The sequence below is a fragment of the Microtus oregoni genome, unplaced genomic scaffold, assembly GCF_018167655.1.
Source record: "Microtus oregoni isolate MIOR12 unplaced genomic scaffold, Mior012 000005F_ref0000423, whole genome shotgun sequence".
In the NCBI taxonomy this organism is placed as follows: Eukaryota; Metazoa; Chordata; class Mammalia; order Rodentia; family Cricetidae; genus Microtus; species Microtus oregoni.
The window spans coordinates 33,962,687-33,983,144 of NW_024543064.1; the positions used below are offsets into that span (position 1 = coordinate 33,962,687).

Sequence of the window (20,458 nt, forward strand, 5' to 3'; positions counted from 1 at the left end):
TCCTCTTCTCCTCTTCTCTTCTCTCTCTCTCTCTCTCTCTCTCTCTCTCTCTCTCTCTCTCACACACACACACACACACACACCCTGAAATCGATTCTGGGAACAAGTATAAAACTTTAGCTCTCCGAGATGATTAAGTTCTCGATCGTGCAGAGCTGCTGGAGAGCTGGGATCTGCCATCAAGCTGTCCACATAGGTGCTTCCTCCCAGTTAACGGCAGGGCCCTGACTGTCTGGAGTTTTGTTCAGAGGTCCATACAAAGGGTTTTCACCACAATCCAGGTGTGTTTCTGTGTGTGCAGCTACACTTGTGTGCAATCTGCATGTGGAGACCAGAGGTAGGGTGTAATCCCTTAGGGATAATTCACCTTGGTTTTTGAGAAAGGTCCTCTCACTGGCCTGGGGCTCACCATTCGGCTAGGCTAGTTGACCAGTCTCCAAGTAGCTGACTATCCCCAATTCCCCAGAGGTGGGAAATTAAGTGTATGTCACCATGCCTGGCTTTTTTTTAAAAAATGTGTTCTGGGTTTGAACTCATGATTGTACAGCCAGCACTTTACAACTATCTCCTCAGCCCCCCCCCTTTTTTTTTCAAAACAACTCTGGGGTTTAGTCTAAGCCATTCACCTGACACACACACTGCTAACCTTTTCCAGCCCAAACACCGTAAGAACACTGCATTTGTCCAAATGCAAGGCTGCCCCACAGAAACTTGCCCTGGCACTCCCACCCCAAGGTCTGTGGGAGCAGCCATGGCAGCAGCCCCCAGGACAGATGCAGGTTGAAGGGAGGTGCCCGACGTTTATTTCTGGAGCAGAACCTCAGCACTGGACACAGTTTTGCATGAAGTCGACACACAGACTTGTATAGTAAGTAGGATAGTCACGGAGGTGACTGACATGTGCAGATGACACAAAGTCTACCGAGCGCACCAGGACCTGGTGAGCCAGGCGTGCCGCTACCATGTGTTCCACGTCTCTGGCTGAGACCACTGCATCAGCTTTGGAGTAGAGGTAGAGCTCAGGCCAGTGGGAGCCCGAGTCCTGCAGCCAGTCATAGAAGTGGGTGTGGAAGAGGGCCGTGAACGGAGCGAGCAGGAAGTGGAACAGGACTATGACCATGGCAAAAGCCACCAGGAGCAACAGGCGCAGCACAGCAGGCCAGCGCTCCAGGATGGTTGCCAGGGCCCTCAGGGCCCCTACCAGGTTGCGGTCACCAGGACCACTGTCAAAGATGGTGCCCACCACGTGCAGGTGGCTGAAGCGCGGGTGGGTCTGTAGGAGCTCCAGCACATAGCGGTAGAGCATGACGCCAGCGTTGCTGAAGACGTGGAAGAGCAGCGGTTCCCTCTCAATCTCGTAGTCAAAGAGGAGCTCGAGCAGCTTCTGGGCCATCACACGAAGTGAGGGGATGCCCAAGGACTCAGAGAAGAAGACCATGTGCCAGGGGGCCGTGTATCGGATCACAATGCAGCCCTGAAGAGACGAGAGGGACCAGGTCAGTCCCAGGGAGACGGTGGGGTGGTGGACACAATTTAGTCAGAAGCCAGCAGCTCTAATTCCACAGCTCTGTCGTAGCTAGCCCACCAGCTGCAGGCCCAGGAGTGGAAGCACACGCAAGGCCTGTTTTGTTTTGTCGATGGTGGTGGTGGTGTTTATTTGCTAGTTTTTGTTGTTTTGTTTTGTTTTTGAGATAGGGTTTCTCTGTGTAGCCTGGCTGTCCTAGAACTAGCTCTATAGACCAGGCTGGTCTCGAACTCACAGAGATCCACCTGCCTCTGCCTCCCCAGTGCTGGGATTAAAGGCGTGCTCAAGGCTGCTTTTCCAATACCCTGCTTCATGCTGTTCATGCCGCCTCAGCCTGGGATGGGATTTGACGCCTGAAGCTGACAGCATGTTTTGGAGACATCTGATCCAACTAGAAGAGTCTCTTCTCTGTAGTTCCTTCTATGGCTGTCCTCCTGCCCCAGACCTGCATAGTTAAGGCCTTGGGTCTTGGAGACAGCATGTTGCAGCTATTTTGCACCCCCATGAGACAGAGGGACGGCATGCAGGCCCCAGCCTTAGCCACCAGAGGGCGCTTCTGAGCCAGATCTGCTTAGCAGTCCTGTCCCCTTCCCTGCTGCGGTGCCCTGAAAACAAGAGGCCACACTGTCTGTTTTTGGGAATCTGACCTTTAATTATAGCTGGTTCCTGGACTTAGGATCATTCCTCACACTCACCTTAAAATTCCAAACAGAAAGAGAGGAAAGGAGGGAGGGAAAAAGAAACAAAACAATGAAAGAAATTCTAAATCCAGAGAACATTGTTGCTCTTAAATCCAAAAATCTAGGCCCAAGCTCACTTTCAGCTTCCATACCATTACTGGCAGGACCCCTTGAAGGCCAGTTGGAAAAGGCACCAGATGCTACCCTGCCTGGGCCTTAACCCCTTATTAATTTGTTCTAGCGACAAGGAGCCTCTCTGTCAGGGGCGTCTTAGTTGGGCAGGCTCTGGGGTCTGGCAGGTCTGTGCTTAATTCTTGGCCCTGCCACTTATTAAGTGTCTGGGCAAAGAGTAATTTACTTCCTCTTTCTCTGTCTGGGTCCCCATCTATAATTGGGATGACACCCACCTCAAAAGGTTATGGTAGAAGTTAAATGGAAAAAAAAATGTATCTCAAGTGACAAAAATGGCACCTGGCACAAAGTGAATCCTCACAGAAATAACAAGGGGAGAGGGGTGTGGGCACAGTTCTCTGATGACCCAAACAGGAAAGGCCAGCCATGCTCACCAGCCATAGACCCCTGGGCTTCCAGCCATGGAGGCACTAAAAACTCTCCAGGGGGGGGGCTGCTGAAGACCACCCACACTCCCAAATGCCTATGCTCTTTCCCCAGCAGCAGGTGGGTCACACACTCTTACAAATATACCCTTACCGCCCAGTCTCCGGTGAGCCAAATCAAATCACAAGGGGAATATAGAGTTAAGGAACACAAGCATTAACTGCAGTGTTTGGCCCTGGACTGGACTCTGGGGTTGGACAAATCAGCTGCCTGAGATGTTTCGGGAACCTGCTTCTTGAGTGTCCAGACAGGGACTGGAGATGGGACGCAACGAGAAGTTACTAACAGGACTAGACGGAGTGCACGGTCTAAAGGAAAGCAGGCCACACATAGTAACTACATCCTACTGAGATAAACGGCAGAGAAAACCTAGACGGACGCACCCCTTACAGGGTAAGCTGAGGCAGTCTCTGGGTGGTAGAAAATAAGGTGGTGTTTTCTTTCAAATAAAAAAAAATTGGAGTTTTAGACTGGAAAATTTTTCTTAGCACCCATCCTCTCTTTGCCAGGGGTAAAGGCAGCCCTTCCTCTCTAAGACTGTCCCTGCCACCTCAGCTCCTGTCTCCTCTGGGACCCTTCACCCACTTTCTTCCTCACACCTTCTGCCCACATAACAGCCTCATTCTCTGCAAAGGCCGCCCACCTTCCCGAAGACTCTGTCTGCCGGCCTGGCATGCCCTCTGGGGTTTTCACGGCCATCCACTCCCCTTTCCGGTAGAAGTCTCTTCATTAAGTCCGGGTTCCTCATGGCTTCCCTAAACTACTCCTGCTATGTCCCATCACCCTAGAACCTATGAACTCTCTTTTAATGTTCTTGTCTCAAAACCACAACTCTTTACTTATAAAGAGCCCCAGCCTGGTCCCTGGCACGCTTCTTCCTATGAGCTTGGCCCCAGACTCCTCTGCACCCGAGTCACCAAAACCCCTTCACACTACTGACTTCCAGTGCCAGCACTCCCAATTGTCCCTCCACACACTGCAGCGAAGGCTCTCTCTTCTCTCTCTCTCTCTCTCTCTCTCTCTCTCTCTCTCTGTGTGTGTGTGTGTGTGTGTGTGTGTGTGTGTGTGTGTGTGGTTTTTCAAGGCAAGGCTTCTCTATATAGCCTTGGAACTCACTCTGTAGACCCGGATGGACTCAGAGATCCACCTGCCTCTGCCTCCCAAGGGCTGGGCTTAAAGACGTGTGTCACCACCACCCGGTCAGCAATGGGCTTTCTTAATGGCAAACCTAGTTTCACTTCACAGTCTCACTTAATCCTCTGTGGACCAGGCCCTGGCATCGCCTCTAAACATATATACTTTGTCTCCTTGATTTGTACCCCTCTGAAGGCTACTTTGAGGAGATCTGGCTATACATGTAAAAGGGGGTTTTCCACACTGCACCCAGGCCCTCCTGGGGCTCTTGCTGGCTACCACAACCTCCACATCCGAATTTTAGAGAGGCCTAAAAAGTGTGACTCTTCTCTGAGGCCCTCTGACCCCAAAAATGGGAAAGGAAAGGGAAGGCGCAGTCAGTCCTAAGCTCACCTGGTCAGGAAGGGAAGACGTCCTAGGAAACTAAGTCTGGTTGGTGCACCCTACCCTGGCTCCTGCCATTCAAAGAGCCATGGTCAGGGATGTGGGGTGTGAGCTTACTCTACAACCAGGGAATACATCAAGGCCCTGGGGGAAGGAGAAACAGGTCAGGGGACTGGAACAGCAGCATGAGGACATGGTGTCATCCTGACAGAGTCCCGAGTCCGCTGTCTTCCTCACGGGCCTTCGGCACTACTCTAGGGTGGTCAACCTTTGCTCCAGCCCAGAGGGGAAGCCACCAAGCTTAATGTCCCCCACAAAGCACCCAAGAGCAGCAGAGGCCCACATCCCAGGCAAGCACTGGCCCCAGTACTCACCCTTTTGTGGTAGATGGCACTATACTTGGCCAGATTCTTGTCCCTGCAGCCACCCCAGCCCAAGAGAATCACCACAGGCAGCTGCTTCCTGGCCTCCTTCCCACCTTGGCTGGGGGTCCCTGAAACACAAATGGAGACTGTCAATACAGGCAGGATTGGGGTTCTGACCAATCGAGGGCTGTAGGAAGAAACCAACAGGTGGCCCAGTCTCTAGGTGGCTCCCGGCCAAGTGCCTTTTCATCGACCTCTGTTGAGGCGCCGTAGCATCACCAGAGAAACCCACACGAGGACGACATATTTTAGTAACTCAAATCCCATGAAAATAAAGTGGCTGCCCTTTCCAGACAACATCACCTCCCATCCCAGGGAACCATGACCTATGGGCTAAATCAGACTGATTTCTTTCATTTTCAAAGACTACATTTATATCTTTGTGTGGAAAGGGCCATGTGTCCAAGGTGTGAGTGTTTGGGGTCAGAGAATAACCTTTGGAGTTGGTTCTCCTTCCTTCATGTGGGTCCTGGGGATCGAACTCGAGTCGTTAGACTTGGCAGCAAATGCCTTAGCCCATGGAGCCATCTCGCCAACCCACTGTTTTCTATGGTCCATGAGCTAAAATGGTGCGTGTTTGTGTAGTGTATGCACTTGTCCATGTGGTGTGTGCATGCACTGTGGATGCTAGAGGTCACTGGGGATCTTTCTCAATCCTTCTCCACCTTGTTTGTGGAGCAGTCTTTCAGTGAACTCAGAGCTCATCGATTCATCCAGGCTGGCCAGCCGATGAGCTCCAGGATCCACTTGTCTTTGCCTCCCCTCAACACTGGGGTCACAGATGTATGCTGCCCTGCCCAGTTTGACAGTGGTCCTGGGGATATGAACTGCAGGCACTTTACCCATGGGCCACCTTCCCAGCTCCAAAAATGGTTTATTTGCTTTTTTTGTCGTTGTCTATTTTATATTGCTGGGGATCAAGCTGAGGGCTCCACAGTAGTCTACCACTGAGTACTTCAAGCCCAGGCTTTTACTTCTATGTAGATCAGACTGGCCTCGAACTCACAGAGATCCCTGTGCTTTTGTCTCCTGAGATTAAAGGCATGCACCACTATGCCAGGCGCCTACACTTTTTACATTTTTAAATGGTTAGAAAAAAATCAATGTGGCAACACATACCTACAATCTAGCACACAAGAAGCTGAGGCAGGGGGACTGACTGGTGGAGAGCTGCCTGGGCTACATATGAAAACACAGTCTTCAAAAAGAAACCACAATTTAAATTTCTATGTATATAGCTGGGCATGGTGGCACATGGATCTTTGGGATTTGAGGCTAGCCTGGTCTACACAGAGAGTTCCAGGACAGTCAAAGCTACTTAGAGATACCCAATCTGAAAATAAATAAATAGCAGGTGGTGGCAGCACAAGCATTTAGTCCCAGCACTCAGGAGGCAGAGGCAGGTGGACCTCTGTGAGTTCAAGGCCAGCCTGGTCTACAAGAGCCAGTTCCAGGACAGCCAGGGCTACACAGAGAAATCCTGTCTTAAAAACAAATAAGCAAACAAACAAGCAAACACATAAATCTATAAATTTACAAGAAGTCTCATGTGGTGTCTGAAACTGTAGATCAGTAGCAGACAGCTTGCCTGGCATAAATCAAGCCGTGGGTTAAATCCCCATCACCTGAGCGTGCCTGCGGGGCACACACAGTTTTATTGGGGTCTGGAGATGTAACTCACATAGCAGAATGCTGGCCTAACAAGTGTAAAGCTGTGGGTTCACTCCCCAACACCTTAAACCCTGCATGGCAGTACCTGCCTGATACCTCAGCACTTGGGGAGTGAATCCGGGGGGATTAGAAGTTCAAGGTCACCTTTGCCAACAGAGTGAGTTTGAGAGGAGTCTTTGCAAAAATACAAGACCCTGCCTAAAAATAAATAATAAGTAAATAAATAAGTTACGCTGAAACATAACCATTCTTATCCAATTTATCTACTGTCTATGGCTACCTTCAGATGAAAACAGCACCGACCACAAAAGACATCGACGGCTCGCAAAGCCTTAACTATTACTGTCTCTTTACAGAAAAAGTTCCTTCGTTCGTGCAAGTTTAGCCTCTATAACACCATGGTGCAGGTATGCTGTGTAGTTTCCTTCTACCCACCCTGAGCACCGCCAGGGTTAGCCCCAGCCACAGCTGGAAGCATGTCTCCTTCAGTGATAGTCTTAGGAGCACAAGCTGCCTGCACCATGCCTGTCTGAAGAGCCTCCCCAAAATCATGCACCACCTACCTCATTTTCCCTGCAAGTGAGTGCCACCCCCTCTGTGGGGCATTTGCACAAGGACTGTCTGTAGCTAGACAGCCGACCTCTAAAAAGGCCTGGCACGTACCCTTCCAAGGACCAAGCCACTTGGCTATGCTCAGCTGACACCTGAAATTTATTGATGCTGGTGGTGACCTGGCAACACTAAATTTCAAGGCTAGTTACGCAGACGGTAAATATAAATCACTAACCTTTGGACAAAAGGAAGACAACAATTTCCTGTGGAAATTAATGTGATTGAACTGTTCAGTGTTCCTGCTCTTGAGGAGCACAACTCTGGCCTTCAGAGATTAACTGCCCGCACCCACGGGGCTCTAGGCCAGATGGAACAGAAGCTGCCAGACCCTCAGCCCCTTGTGGACATGCGCTATCCCTTCCAGGCTCTACTAACCCAGGTGGCTCCAAACAATCACAGCCTTTCTTATCCCTGTGCCCCTCTACCTTCTGCCAGGAGGGCACCTCAGGATCTGCACTATGTGGGTGGGGACCAGCCCAGCCTTGCCCACCACTGAAGCTCAGGCAGCTGCAGGCTCCTGAGTTAACCCATGGGACGGACCTCTGGAGTGAAGCCACCGACCGGATTTCACATCCACCAGATATAAAATATATGATCTAGGACTCAGCTCTGGGGAGAGATCCGTGAAGACACCAGTGCCCGGACATCCTGCCCACTCCCAAAGCCTAAGCACTCCCTCCTGAGAACCAATCTCTGTGCCCACCAGCGTCTGTTCCCAATATGCTCTTCACTGGCTGCAGGGAGTGCACACTGCCCCTCTGCAGTTCATAAGTGGAACCCAGTGCCATGCGCACAATAGGCAAGCATCTTCGCAGTAGGCTTTACCCATAGCTGTCCCTTTAGATCCTATACATGGACATTCTATAAAAGAAACCTTTAAAATGTGGCTGGGAGAGGGATAGTGGCCAAGGAAAGTCTACCTGAGGAAGTCATGTTCCCTGTCATGCCTCAAAGGTCCAGTGGGGGCAGGCAGGGTAGACAGAGGGCATGGGCAGGGCACGGCTGTGATAGCCATCTTGGCCACATTAAGCAGCCCTGGAGCTGAGACCCTGGAAGACAGAGAGCAACAGGCAGAAGGGCAGCAAAGAGTGGGACTGGGTCTGATTCCACTGATTTGGGGGCTTTATACCATAGCAAAAAAGAGAGAATAAAAGTTCTGGGATGGGCAAGGGGCACGACCCAATCTGTTACTGATGACTGTAGACTCACACACGTGTTTAATGTCTGTCACTCTCCCCTTAACCAGCAGACTCTGCAATGCAGGAAGTGACATCCACCACGTTTGTCACCACACGCCCGGTGGACAGCACCATGGCTGGCCTGCACAGAAGCTCAGCAGCTATACGGTTATCACACCCCCATCCAACCATGAGACGAGTGGGGTGCACCCACCAACACCATGCTCTCCTTCCATGCACGGGCAGTGTTTGCTGGAGAAGCTGGGCTGCTATGGCAAGGCAAGCGGTGGCAAAGGAGGGAAACAAGGATGGGGAGACCAGGTGGGCGTGGGCCACGACATTAGTCCCAGCACTCAGGAGGCAGAGACAAGGGGATTTCTATGAGTGTGAGGCCAGCCTGGGCTATAAAGTAAGTTCCAGGACAGTCAGGGCTGTTACACAAAGAAACCCTGTCTCAGAAAATGAAAATAAACAAAAAGGAATAGGAGAAGGAAATGACAGGGAGACAGTCACAGGCATGGAGTGGTGTTACACACTTCTAATCCTAGCGCTCTGGAGGTTGAGAGCTCTAGACCAGCCTGACCTACACAGCAAGAAAAAGAAAACAGATTCATAATCATCTTGAAACACGCGAAATTCCAGTAGGTCACAAACATCAGCATAAGAATTAAAACTAGGGGCCGGGCGGTGGTGGCGCACGCCTTTAATCCCAGCACTCGGGAGGCAGAGGCAGGCGGATCTCTGTGAGTTCGAGACCAGCCTGGTCTACAAGAGCTAGTTCCAGGACAGGCTCCAAAACCACAGAGAAACCCTGACTCGAAAAACCAAAAAAAAAATATATATATAAAAAAAAAAAAAGAATTAAAACTAGGGGCCGGAGAGATGGCTCAGTGGTTAAGAGCACTGACTGCTCTTCCAGAGGACCTGGGTTCAATTCCCAGCACCCACATGGCAGCTCACAACCATCTGTAACTCCATTCCAGGGGATCCAGTGTTCCCTCTTATAACCTCTGTGGGCACCAGGCATGCACATGGTGCACGGATAAACATGTAGGCAGAGCATCAACACACATAAACTCCATCCTGTCAGAAAGGAGAACATCTTGGGATCTTGGCTGAGCAACAGTTTTGGGCATGACACCAACATCACAGAGAACAAACAAAGCAGATAAGCTAAGATTTCAATGTCTGCACTCTTTTTAATTTTTATTTTACCTGGCTGAATGTTTTGCCTGTATGTGTGTATGGTGCATTGTGTGTGTGCCTGGTGCCTACTGAGGCTGGACACCCTGGAACTAGATTAAGGTGGCTATGAGCCTCCAGATGGATGACAGATACAGAACACAAGGCTTCTGAGAAGGCAACAAGTGCCCTTAACCTATAGGCCATTTCTCCAGGGCCAACTTACTTTAAAGAACACCTTCAGAAAGAAAGAACGGGGGGGGGGGGGGGGACTCACCTCTGATATGGTACTTGCATTCATAATATACTTAAAACTCTTAAAACCTAAACTAAAACAAATAAGCAGGTGTGTGTGTTTGTGTGTACGTGTGTGTGTCCATTGTGTGTGTGGGAGCAGAGAGAGAGAATACACGTGTATATAAATGAGTCTGGTATACATATGTGAGGTGTGCACCCTTGTATGGGCATGGGCACCCATACACACATACGGAAGCCGGAGGAGGACGTGAAGTGTCCTGCTCTGGAACTCTCTACCCTATTCTTTGGGGTAGGGCCTCTCACTGAGCCTGGGGCAAAGCTGGCAGGGAACCCCAGTGACTGTCCTGTCTCTCCTGCTCCCCCAGCATGAAGGTTACAGGAGCGTGTGTGTGGCCATCCCCAGCTTTTTACACGGTGCTGACTGTCCTGTCTCTCCTGCTCCCCCAGCATGAAGGTTACAGGAGTGTGTGTGTGGCCATCCCCAGCTTTTTACACGGTGCTGACTGTCCTGTCTCTCCTGCTCCCCCAGCATGAAGGTTACAGGAGCGTGTGTGTGGCCATCCCCAGCTTTTTACACGGTGCTGGCATAGCAGGAGCTCGTCGTCACCGATGACGAACGAATGAGTACATGGAAAGATGTTTATCTTCACAGTCATTAGGGGAACGAAAGCCAAAACTACAGCGAAACATCACTTGATGCTCACAAGAAGAGCTATCACCAAAGTCGGAGGGTGAGAAGCCCTGCTAGGGAAGCCAGCCCTTCACACTCCTGGTAGGACAGGGACCTGATGTGACCACTTTGGACAACAGTTTGGCGGTTCCTCACATATCTGAAATGCATTTAACCCAGCAGTTCTGAGGTAGACGCAGAGGACCTGTGAATTCGAGTAAAACCTGGGCTGCCAATCAAATTTCCAGTCAGCCTGGCACACATAGCTATACTGACCTGGCTGGTCTTACGTCAACTTGACACAGCCAGAGTCAACTAAAAGAAAGGAGCTTCCATTGAGAAAATGCTCCACAAGTGTAGGGCATTTTCCTAGTGGGGAGGGTCTGGCCCACTGTGGGTGGTGCCACCTCTGGGCTGGTGGTCCTGGGTTCCACAAGAAAGCAGGCTGAGCAAGTCATGAGGGGTAAGCTGGTAAGCAGCTCCCCTCCATGACCTCTGCATCAGCTCCTGCCTCCAGGTCCCTGCCCTGTTTGAGTTCCTGTTCTGACCTCCTTCGATGATGAACAGTGATGTGGAAGCTTAAGTCAAATAAACCCGTTCCTCCCCAAGTTGCTTTGGTCACGGAGTTTCATCACAGCAACAGAAACCCAAACTAAGACAAAGACTCTATCTCAAAACACTGAGTCACTTGTGACCCAATAATTCACCCCTAAGAACTGAAAACCACGGTGCATGCAAAAGCTTGGATGTGAATTCTCGTAGTATTCACACCGTGTGAAAGGGACGTGCCATGCAAAGGAATACTATTCAGTCATGAAGACTAAAGTGCTACCCAGCTCTGCAGACGAGCCTTCAAAACACCATGCTAAGGGAAAGGAGGAAAGGTCAAAAATAGCAGATGATTCCATTCATATAAAATAGCAGATGATTCCAGAAAAGGCAAATCCATGGAGACAGAGGGCAGACCTGTGGTCATCAACAGGCGGAAGGAGGGAGGGAGAGTGACCACCAATGAGTCCAAGATTACTTTTCCAGTGTAAAAACTTCTAGAATTGGGTCCTATTGATGTTTTCACAACTCTGTGGACACACTAAAAAACAATAAATTGTACATGTTAAGAAGATGTACTTTATAATATGTGAATTATATCTCAATATCATTTTTTTAAAAATATAACTGAAAAAGTAAGCTGCAAAATACTATCATAAAAGAATATCATCTAAGTGTACACACAGCCATTCTAAACACGGCAAAAAAAACATCAAATATTAATGGCAAATCTCTCTGAAATTAGACACAGTTTCTTTTTTGAGCCAGGGTCTCACGGCCTTGAGCTTGCTGCAGAGTTGAGGAGCTCTGAGCTCTGATCCTCTTGCCTCTCCTCGCTACGTGAGGGATTACAGATGTGCACCACCACAGCCGGCTTACAGTTCTTTTATTCCATGGGCTTTTAACCCATTTTCTAAAAAAAAAAAAAAAAAAAAAAAATGGGGCTGTGGTTGTCTATCCTGGGTAAGACCCTGAGATACTGAGAAAGCAAAGCAAAACAAACAACAACAACAACAAAAGATTTCAAAGCAGAGAGTAGCAATTTTGCAAGGGAAACCATTTCAGAACTTCAGTAGGGAAGGTAGTCCCACCAAAGCCGCCAAGCCAGCACGGTTAAGGATACCCAGAAGCCCTTGGGAATGAAGAAAAATTCTTTTCTACCCTGACACTACTTGAGCATGCTACAAAAATAACTCAATCCCAGGAAGCCTGTCGTCTGTCAAGGAATAACGGGACGCTGGAAACACAAGAATTACAAATATGTCTGCTGTTCAGCAAGCAGTTCAAGTCATAAACTAAGGCATAAATTAGATTGCGTGTGTCCCAGGGGCGTGTGGAGAAGACAAAGAGGGCCGACATGACACAGGCTGTTTTTAATGGGAGGTAAGAATCAAAACCACAAGGAACGTACGTGCTTTTAAAATGCAAACTAGAAAATGATCCCCCATCCCTCCCCCAGAAATCCTCTCTAGAGTCTCTCTGCACCTATATTTAATCCGAACGACTTTAAGTTTGGATTTTGAGATAACACAGTGGAACTGTGTTCCATCTAGGAACCCACACTGCACAAAGCCATACATCAGTCCACATCTTTAACTCTGTGACTATGGAACAGCCCTGAGCTAAGTCCCCAATTCCTCTCTCTGTGAAATGGGGTAATACTCACTACAAAGAATTCAGCAAGATCATGACTACAGAAGGCTCAAAGAAAGTGTTCAATAAGAGAAATGATTATTACTCTGCCGCATGCCCACTGTAGAAAAAGTAGAAAATGAACATCAAATAAAATCACAATCACAACCTTTGCCGTCCGCTTGTTTTCACTCAGTGATATATTTTAACACCCTTCCCTGGCAGTTTATATATTTTTACACCATTATTTTCAGTGGCTGCAGAACAGCTGTAAAATGTTTTCATAATTTATGGTGACCAGTCTCCCATTATCGAACATGATGTTGTTCCCAATTTGAGGCTATAATAAAAATACTTCGGTGGACATCCTGTCTTTGTGTACAGCTCTCTCTGTGGCATTGCATCCCGGCAGCCCTTCCTCGTGCCAGGCAAAATCTTCACGCTCACAAGCTCTGGAGTAAGGCTCTCAGGCTGGAGAAGGGTTCCTTGGAGCAATGTAGTTCACATCCTCCACACGTCCGTCCCTCATCTGTGAAACACGATGAAGCGTACCCCTCCTGCCAGGGTGACACAATGAAAGGAGGTCCCAAAGAGCCGGCATGTGGACGGGGCACAGCATGGACAACCTCAGAGGATGACAACTGCGAAGGGCACACTAGGCCTGGACCTCAAATGCAGGGCTTTTAATGCCTTTGTTAACAGATGGAAGAAAAGGCATGAGAACTTGAAAATAAATAAAATCTGTGCTTCAACAACACACTAAAACTAGAATAATTACAGAGAAGACTAGCGTGGTCCCTGCACAAAGATGACATGCTATATATGAAGCATTCAGTAGGGCTTGTTTTGTTGGCGTTTTTTGAGACAGGGTTTCTCTGTGTAGTCCTAGCTGTCCTGAACTCTCTCTGTAGAGCAGGCTGGCCTCAGACTCAGAAGATCCACCTGTCTCTGCCTCCCGAGTACTGGGATCAAAGGCGTGTGCCACCCACCGCCCAGATGTGTTCAGCGCTTTTTAAATAAATGAATAAAACACTTTGGAAAAAGGTGGCAGGTGCAGCAATATTTGGGGTCCTACAGATAAGAACAATTATTAATTGTCCCTTCCCTCCTTCCTTCTTTCCTTCCTTCCCTCCCTCCCTCTCTCCTTCCTTCCCTCCTTCCTTCCCTCCTTCCTTCCCTCCTTCCTTCCCTCCTTCCTTCCTCTCTTTCATTCTTTTTTTTTCTTTTGAGACAGGGTCTTGCTCAGACTAACCTTGGAATGGCAATCCTCCTGCCTCAGCCTCCCCTGTGCTAGGATTATTACCATATGCTTTCATATCTGGCCACCTCCTGAGGGTCTTGACTTCACTACCAAAGCTTGCCAAGCCTCCCTTAGACTCCTGATCCCTTGCTTTGGCACTTCTGATGACCACCATGGTCCTGTCAGCCCTCTGGGAGCTCCACCCCTTCAACACAGGCCCCTCATGATGGTGGTGGGGCCCAACACTCCTTCCTTCCTTCCCTCCCTCCCTCCCTCTCTCCTTCCTTCCCTCCTTCCTTCCCTCCTTCCTTCCTCTCTTTCATTCTTTTTTTTTTCTTTTGAGACAGGGTCTTGCTCAGACTAACCTTGGAATGGCAATCCTCCTGCCTCAGCCTCCCCTGTGCTAGGATTATTACCATATGCTTTCATATCTGGCCACCTCCTGAGGGTCTTGACTTCACTACCAAAGCTTGCCCAGCCTCCCTTAGACTCCTGATCCCGGAGCCAGCAAAAGCTTGCTGAGTTTAAAGATGTGGCTACATTTCTTTGACCCTTGCCATTGGGTAAAAAAGAAGGTAAAAGAGAAGGCTGGAACCCCTAAGTCACCTTGGGGGGCTGCCTTCGGGTCTTCTGGTAACTCAATGGGTGAGAGCCCTGTCTTCAAAGTTTCTGTGAATTTTGTGGGGTCAGCATACTGTTGGAAGATCAAATCCAAGACCTCACACATTAGGCCCAAGTGTGCCCAGACTGGCCCACAAAGCCCAGGGCTCTGAATGACTCTAGCCCACCGCTACACGGTTAGTAATGGTTGCTCACCAACTGCCAAACCACTGCAGTACTTGGCTCTGTGCTTGGATTTCCTCCTATTCGGGGAAAGGGTGAGGCAATTCCAGAAACTAAATATGACTGGCTATCCTGCACACTTCCTCACTAAAGAGCAACCACAAAGGAAGGGCATTCTCTGCCCTGGGCCTTCCAAAGAGTCATTCCGTGCAGCCAGGGCAACCTGCAGAGGAACTTTCTAAAGAGCAAAAGCCGATAAATTCAGAGACCATAGCACACAGGTTAGGGTTGAGTTAGGGTTAGGGTTGGGTTAAGGTTAAGGTTGGGGGTAGGGTTGGAGTTAGGGTAACAGGATTAGGGGTTAATCTTGAAGTTATCATTAAGGTTGCGGTGCAGATTAGGGTTACAGTTGGGAATTCAGGTTTAGAGTTGGAGTTAGAGTTAGGTTTAGGGTTGGGGTTAGAGTGATGCATAGGTTTAAGATGAGGGTTGGGATTAAGGTAATGCATAGGTTTAGGGATAGGGTTGGAATTAATTTTAGGGTTGGATTTAGGGTTTGGTCGGGGTTAGGTTGGAGTTATATTTAGAGTTGGGATTATGGCTCAGATTGAGGTTGGGTTTGAGCTGGGGTTAGTGTTGGGATTATTGTTAGGGTTAGGGATGAAGCTAGGGTTAGGGTTGAGATTTGGGTTAGGGGTTAGGTTTAGGCTTAGGGTTAGAATTAGGGTTCTGATTATGGTTAAGGGTTTGTGTCAGGGTCAGGTGAAGGTCAGATTCAGGTGTAGGGGTCAGGGGCTAAGGTTAGGTTTGAACCTAGGGTTATGGTTCAGGTAAAGATAAGGTTAGTGTTTAGTGTTAAATTAGTTTTAGGTTTTGTGTTTAAGTTGGGCTGTAACTTTGGTTAAGGTTGTGGTTAGATTTGGGTTTAGAGAAATAGTCCCTGACCTCCATATTATCTCTGGAGCATGCATTTGGAAAATAAGCAGAAGAAACAACTGAAAGCCCTCATCGTACTTCATTCGGGAGAGACGGTTCAAGGAGGCATGAAAGTCGTCTAATATGGTTAGGGTTTGTGGGTAAGGTTTGGGTTTCTGTTAGAGATGGCTTAATGTTAGGGTTAAGGTTAGAGCTAGGGTTAGGGTTATTGTTGGCCTTATATTTAGGATTAGGGTTGGAGCTAGGGTTAGGGTTAGCATTGTGTTTAGGCCTTTGGTTGTTGTTAGGGTTGGGGCTAGATTTGGTTAGAGTTAGGGATTAGGGTTAGGGTTAGTGTTGGATTTAGTCTTAGGGATGAAATTGGGATTGGGTTAGTTTTAGTGTTATATTTCTTGTTTAGGTTAGGGTTGGGGATACAGTTAAGGTTAACATTGGTGTTTAGGCTTGGCTTGGGTTGGGTTAGAGTTAGGTTTGGTTTTACATTTATGGTAGCATTGGGGTTTAGGCTGGTGTTTGATTTGGGTTAGGGTTGGGTTTGGATTGGTGTTACAGTTAACAATAGTATTGGGGTTTAGGTTCATGTTTGGTTAGGGTTAGTGTTAGGGTTGGGTCATGGTTTTGGGTAGTTTTGGTGTTTAGGCTGTTGTTGGGTTTCAGTTAGAGTTAGGGTTTGTTTTACAGTTAAGGGTAGCATTGGTGTTTAGGCTGGTGTTGAATTTGGGTTAAGGTCAGGGTTTTGACTGGGATTACAGTTAAGAGTAGTATTAGGGTTTAAGCTGCTGCTGGGTTTGGGTTAGGGTCAGTGTTTGGACTGTGGTTACAGTTAAGGGTAGTATTGGGTTAGGGTTATGGTCAGGGTTTGGATTGGGGTTACGGTTATGGGTAGTATTGGGGTTTAGGTTGGGATTGGGGTCGGGGTTTGGGAAGCAGTCCATGACCTACAACTTAGCTCTGGTCTTTACACTGAGAGGGCAGTAGAAGAAACAATGAAAGCCCTGGAGGTTTTTCCTCTTTGAGGAAAGATTCAAGGAAGGAAGTTGTCTCTTAGAAAGGAAGAGGACTTACTCTCCAGATGGTAACCATAGTTGTGAAGCCACTGCTCCCCTATCCCCTCTCTCCAGAAATCCACAGCTCTGCAGGGGGCCTCTAATGCATCCCTCAGGCACCAACAACTCACCCTCGGCAGTGACACAGCAAACGCCACACTGACAGAAGCAAATGAAGACTGGTGTGTTGGAGAACAGGAAGTGTTGGCTAACGAGTCCTCCAACAGGCCCTGGTGCCTGGGAGGAAGCATCCTTCCAACAACACAGTGTCCTACTGTGGGATGTAGAGTAACTGGCCCCTTGGATGTCTTCCAGTTCTAAGCCCCAGTCTTCTAAAGCAACAAGGGGAAGCACATTGGAGGAGAAGCCATTCAGTTCCAGGGACACACATGCAGCCTCTACCCTGTTGACCTTCACAGTCCTAGGGGGTCGTCATGATTATTTCTAGCTGACACAGAAGAAATGCATGGCTCAGAATGATTCAAGGATGTGCTAAAGCCGGGAGTAGCAGTGCGCATCTTTAATCCCAGCACTTGGGAGGCAAAGCCTGGAAGATCTCTGTAAGTTCAAAGCCAGCCTGGTCTATAATAATGAGTCCCAGAACAGTGAGAACTACACAGGAGAATCCGTCTCCAGCATCATTATCATCATCATCTACCAAAGCCAGTTCCAGTGGCACGTGCCTAGAATGCCAGCTACTAGAAAAGATTGAGCAGTATTTGTAATTTCAAGCTTATTTGGGCAGCTGAGTACGTTCAAGGCCAGTCTAGACAACAGGGTGAGACTGTCAAAAAAGGAGGGCTGAATTGGTGAGATTGTCCAGCATGTGCTAAACCACATGACCTGAGTTAGCTCTCCAGCCCCACAGAGAACCAACTGTCCTCTGTCCTGTGCACACACACTATGGTGAGCATGCACACACAAATAAATATGTAACTAACTTTAACAAGGGCTAAGAACAGCACAGTGGTAAAGCAACGTGCCTTAGCCACGCGTCAGGCCCTGGGTTCAACCCCCCAGTCCTGTCAAAATAAATAAATAATAAAAACTTGCCAAAGATAGAGAGCTAGTAAGAGGTAGGGCAGAAATGCAAACCAAGATAGTCTCTACCCACCTGGGCAGAGAGAGAACCCTTGTCCTTCTGGCCACGCAGAAGGGGGAGCGTCAGCCCTTTGCAGCTAACGGCTCTGCAAGGCTAGCAATATTAACTGACTTCATCTCATGCTGAAGTCAAAAGTCCTTTCACATCATAAGCCCAATGATCCAGCTCTAGGGACAAACAGAGTCAGTCATTCGTGCTTTGGGAGCTGAGAGGCTGATACCCTATCCTAAGCTCCAAGCAAGGGAAACGCGGTAGGACCAGAGGGGCCTGCGAAGGCTGTTGACAGAAGCTAGGCTTTACGATGAGCTTCCAATGAGCTGGACAAACAAACGCTGTTCCAAACAGACCAGAGAGCAGAAGCTGAGGCCTACTTGTACTTAGAGCCTCCTCTGCCATAGTTTCCAACAAGGACAACGTTCCATTCTCTGGTCCAACAACTTATACTAACCTTGTGAGGCCTCCCGCACATCTTTTTTAATGATATGACTGTAGGGGATAAACAATGTTAATTCCAAATGCCAACCACTAAACTCATTTCCACCAGGACCTATGCCAAGTCCTTTACACCAATAATCTCAAGTGTGCAACCAGTAATTTTTCCTCATTTTTGCTGAGAGGGAAAACTGAAATTTGGAATTGAAAGTCTACCGAAGGTCATCCAATTACCAAAAGCAGGAGATAGGATTTCGACAGAGTTCAAGCCAGCCTCACAGACTGATCTGTTAACCACTGCCAAGGAGGACTAGGCACGCTGCGCCCTGAACTTTTCTGGGGTCCAGAGGCTCCCCAAGGATCCTATGCCCTCTGGAAAATGAAGGGTGGGCCTAACCAAACTTGGCGATGAGGGGAGAGAATTGGGAAGTCCGATCCAAAACAAAAGAATTAGGGTGAACCTCGAGGGGGCTCCAGCTACAAAGGGAGGCAGAACTCGGGCCTTGAGAACCTAGAGTGGAACAGAAAGACCCTCAGTCGACTGGGAGGGGGAGGGGAAGGCGGGGCTCAGGGGGCGGGGCTCTGCTCTCCCCGCAAACTCCGTCCAGCCCGGCGGACCCCGGAGGGGGCGGGCCGCGAGAGGGCGGGGCCGTGGGACAGGCGGGGCGTTGCTGCTGGGCTACCACCCCAATCCCCGTCCATACTCTGGCTCCAGCAGGGCTGATCCGGGATCTCGATGCTGTAATCCAGCTCGGCCGAGGCCATGGTGAAGGTGCGGGCCGTCAGCACGGGCCTCCCGCCGGAACTCCCGCGGTTTCACCTCGCCTGGGCCAGACGCCGCCGGGCCACGCCCACTCCCCCGCCCCCGTCCTGCGCTGCCCAATCCCTGAGCCGCGTTCTGTGACCTCCCTCCTAGCAACCACCAAGTCGCTCCGCGCCACCCGCCGCACCCACTAGCCTGACCCTAGCAACCACGCTCCTCCCCTCCTGTCTTTGGCCCACAGCAATTGGCTGACTGTCTTGATCCAGATCAAGCATTGGTCAGCGGGGCCTCGCTCTCGGAGCGTCCCCACCCTCCTGTGAAGGTAAGAGTAGGTGGGAGAGTTGAAGTGTTAGAAGTGTTACGGGGCGTCTCAGAACTTTGTCTTCTCGTACCTGCTAAAAAAAACTTGGACTTGCACATCTAACTACGTCTACCTGAATCACCAGCAGCAGTTCACTGGCTGAAGGCAGAAAAACGAATAAAACAGCGTAGGCGGCGCGTGCCGACCCGATCCTCCCACTCCTGGGAGACTGGCTGCCTGACTGGGAAGGGGTCTTCAGGTAATAACTAGTAGCTTAGAAAGGATACAGCCTTCTTGCATTTAGTAAATATTTACTGAACAGCTGTATGTACCAGAGACTGGGCAACATCCAAACCTTTGGGCTTTAGTGAGCGCCAACCTTTGGTCCAGCAGTTCTCAACCTGTGGGTCGCGACCCCTCGTATCAGATATTTGCATTGTGATTCATAACAGTGGCAAATTTGCCGTTATGAAGTAGCAACGGAATAATTTTATGATTGGGGTCACCACAGCATGAGGAACTGTATTAAAGGGTCTCAGCATTAGGAAGGTCGAGAACCACTGCCTTGGTCCTTATGGTCCTACTGGGAGAGAAGGAAGAACTGCTCATGCACCACCTCTAATCCGATGGGGGAGGATAAATACTTTAGAAGAGTAAGGATTCGGGGAGCTCAGTCCCCAAGAGAAGTAGCATTTATGACAACAGGGCAGTTGTGGAGCTGGGTCTTGAAAGGCTTTTGAAGAAAAGAAAGGTAAGAACTCACAGCTGAAAAATTTTAAAAATCTCACTTTAAACAGTTGAGAGGTGGCTGGGGAGATGACTTAGCCAGTAAAGTGTTTCCCAGCTGAGCATAAGGAACAAGCTTGAATGCCCAGGACCCAGGTAAAATCTACACAGTAATAACAAATTAATATGAAAAAGAATATAAAGGATCTCTGTGAGTTTGAAGCCAGAGTGAGTTCCAGGACGGCCGGGGCTACACAGAGATACCCTGTCTCCAAAACAAAACAAAACAAAACAAAAAACGCAAAGGAATAAAAGGGTGGAGAGAGATAAAGACACCCAGTGTGGTGGATCCAGATGCAGAACTCTCAGCTACTTCTCCAGCACCATGTCTGCTTGCACACCCCCACATTCCCTGCCATGCTGATGATGAACTAACCTCTGAACTGTAAGTCAGCCCCAATTAAGTGCTTTCCTTTACAAGAGCTGCCATGGTCATGGTCTCTTTACAGCAATGGAACATTGAGTAAGAGAGAAGTTGGTACCAGGGAGCAGTACTGGTATTGCTGTGAGAGGCCTGACCTTGCTGCTGGTGGGTAGAGTGTGGATTTTAG

General features: G+C 49.0%; 1 protein-coding gene and 1 non-coding gene across 2 annotated transcripts; one reads left to right on the forward strand and one right to left on the reverse strand.

Annotated features, from left to right (window-relative positions):
• Positions 1–715: 715 nt before the first annotated feature.
• Tmem53 (transmembrane protein 53) lies at positions 716–18,906 on the reverse strand. The gene is made up of 3 exons (XM_041652731.1): positions 18,762–18,906; positions 4,716–4,834; positions 716–1,474 (listed from the first exon to the last, which is right to left on the reverse strand). Exons 1-3 carry the CDS (start codon positions 18,820–18,822, stop codon positions 821–823), a joined length of 834 nt encoding a protein of 277 aa, XP_041508665.1. The 5' UTR covers positions 18,823–18,906; the 3' UTR covers positions 716–820.
• LOC121448930 lies at positions 13,261–13,365 on the forward strand. Its single transcript, XR_005974401.1, has one exon. It is a non-coding gene; the product is annotated as a U6 spliceosomal RNA (small nuclear RNA).
• Positions 18,907–20,458: the final 1,552 nt, after the last annotated feature.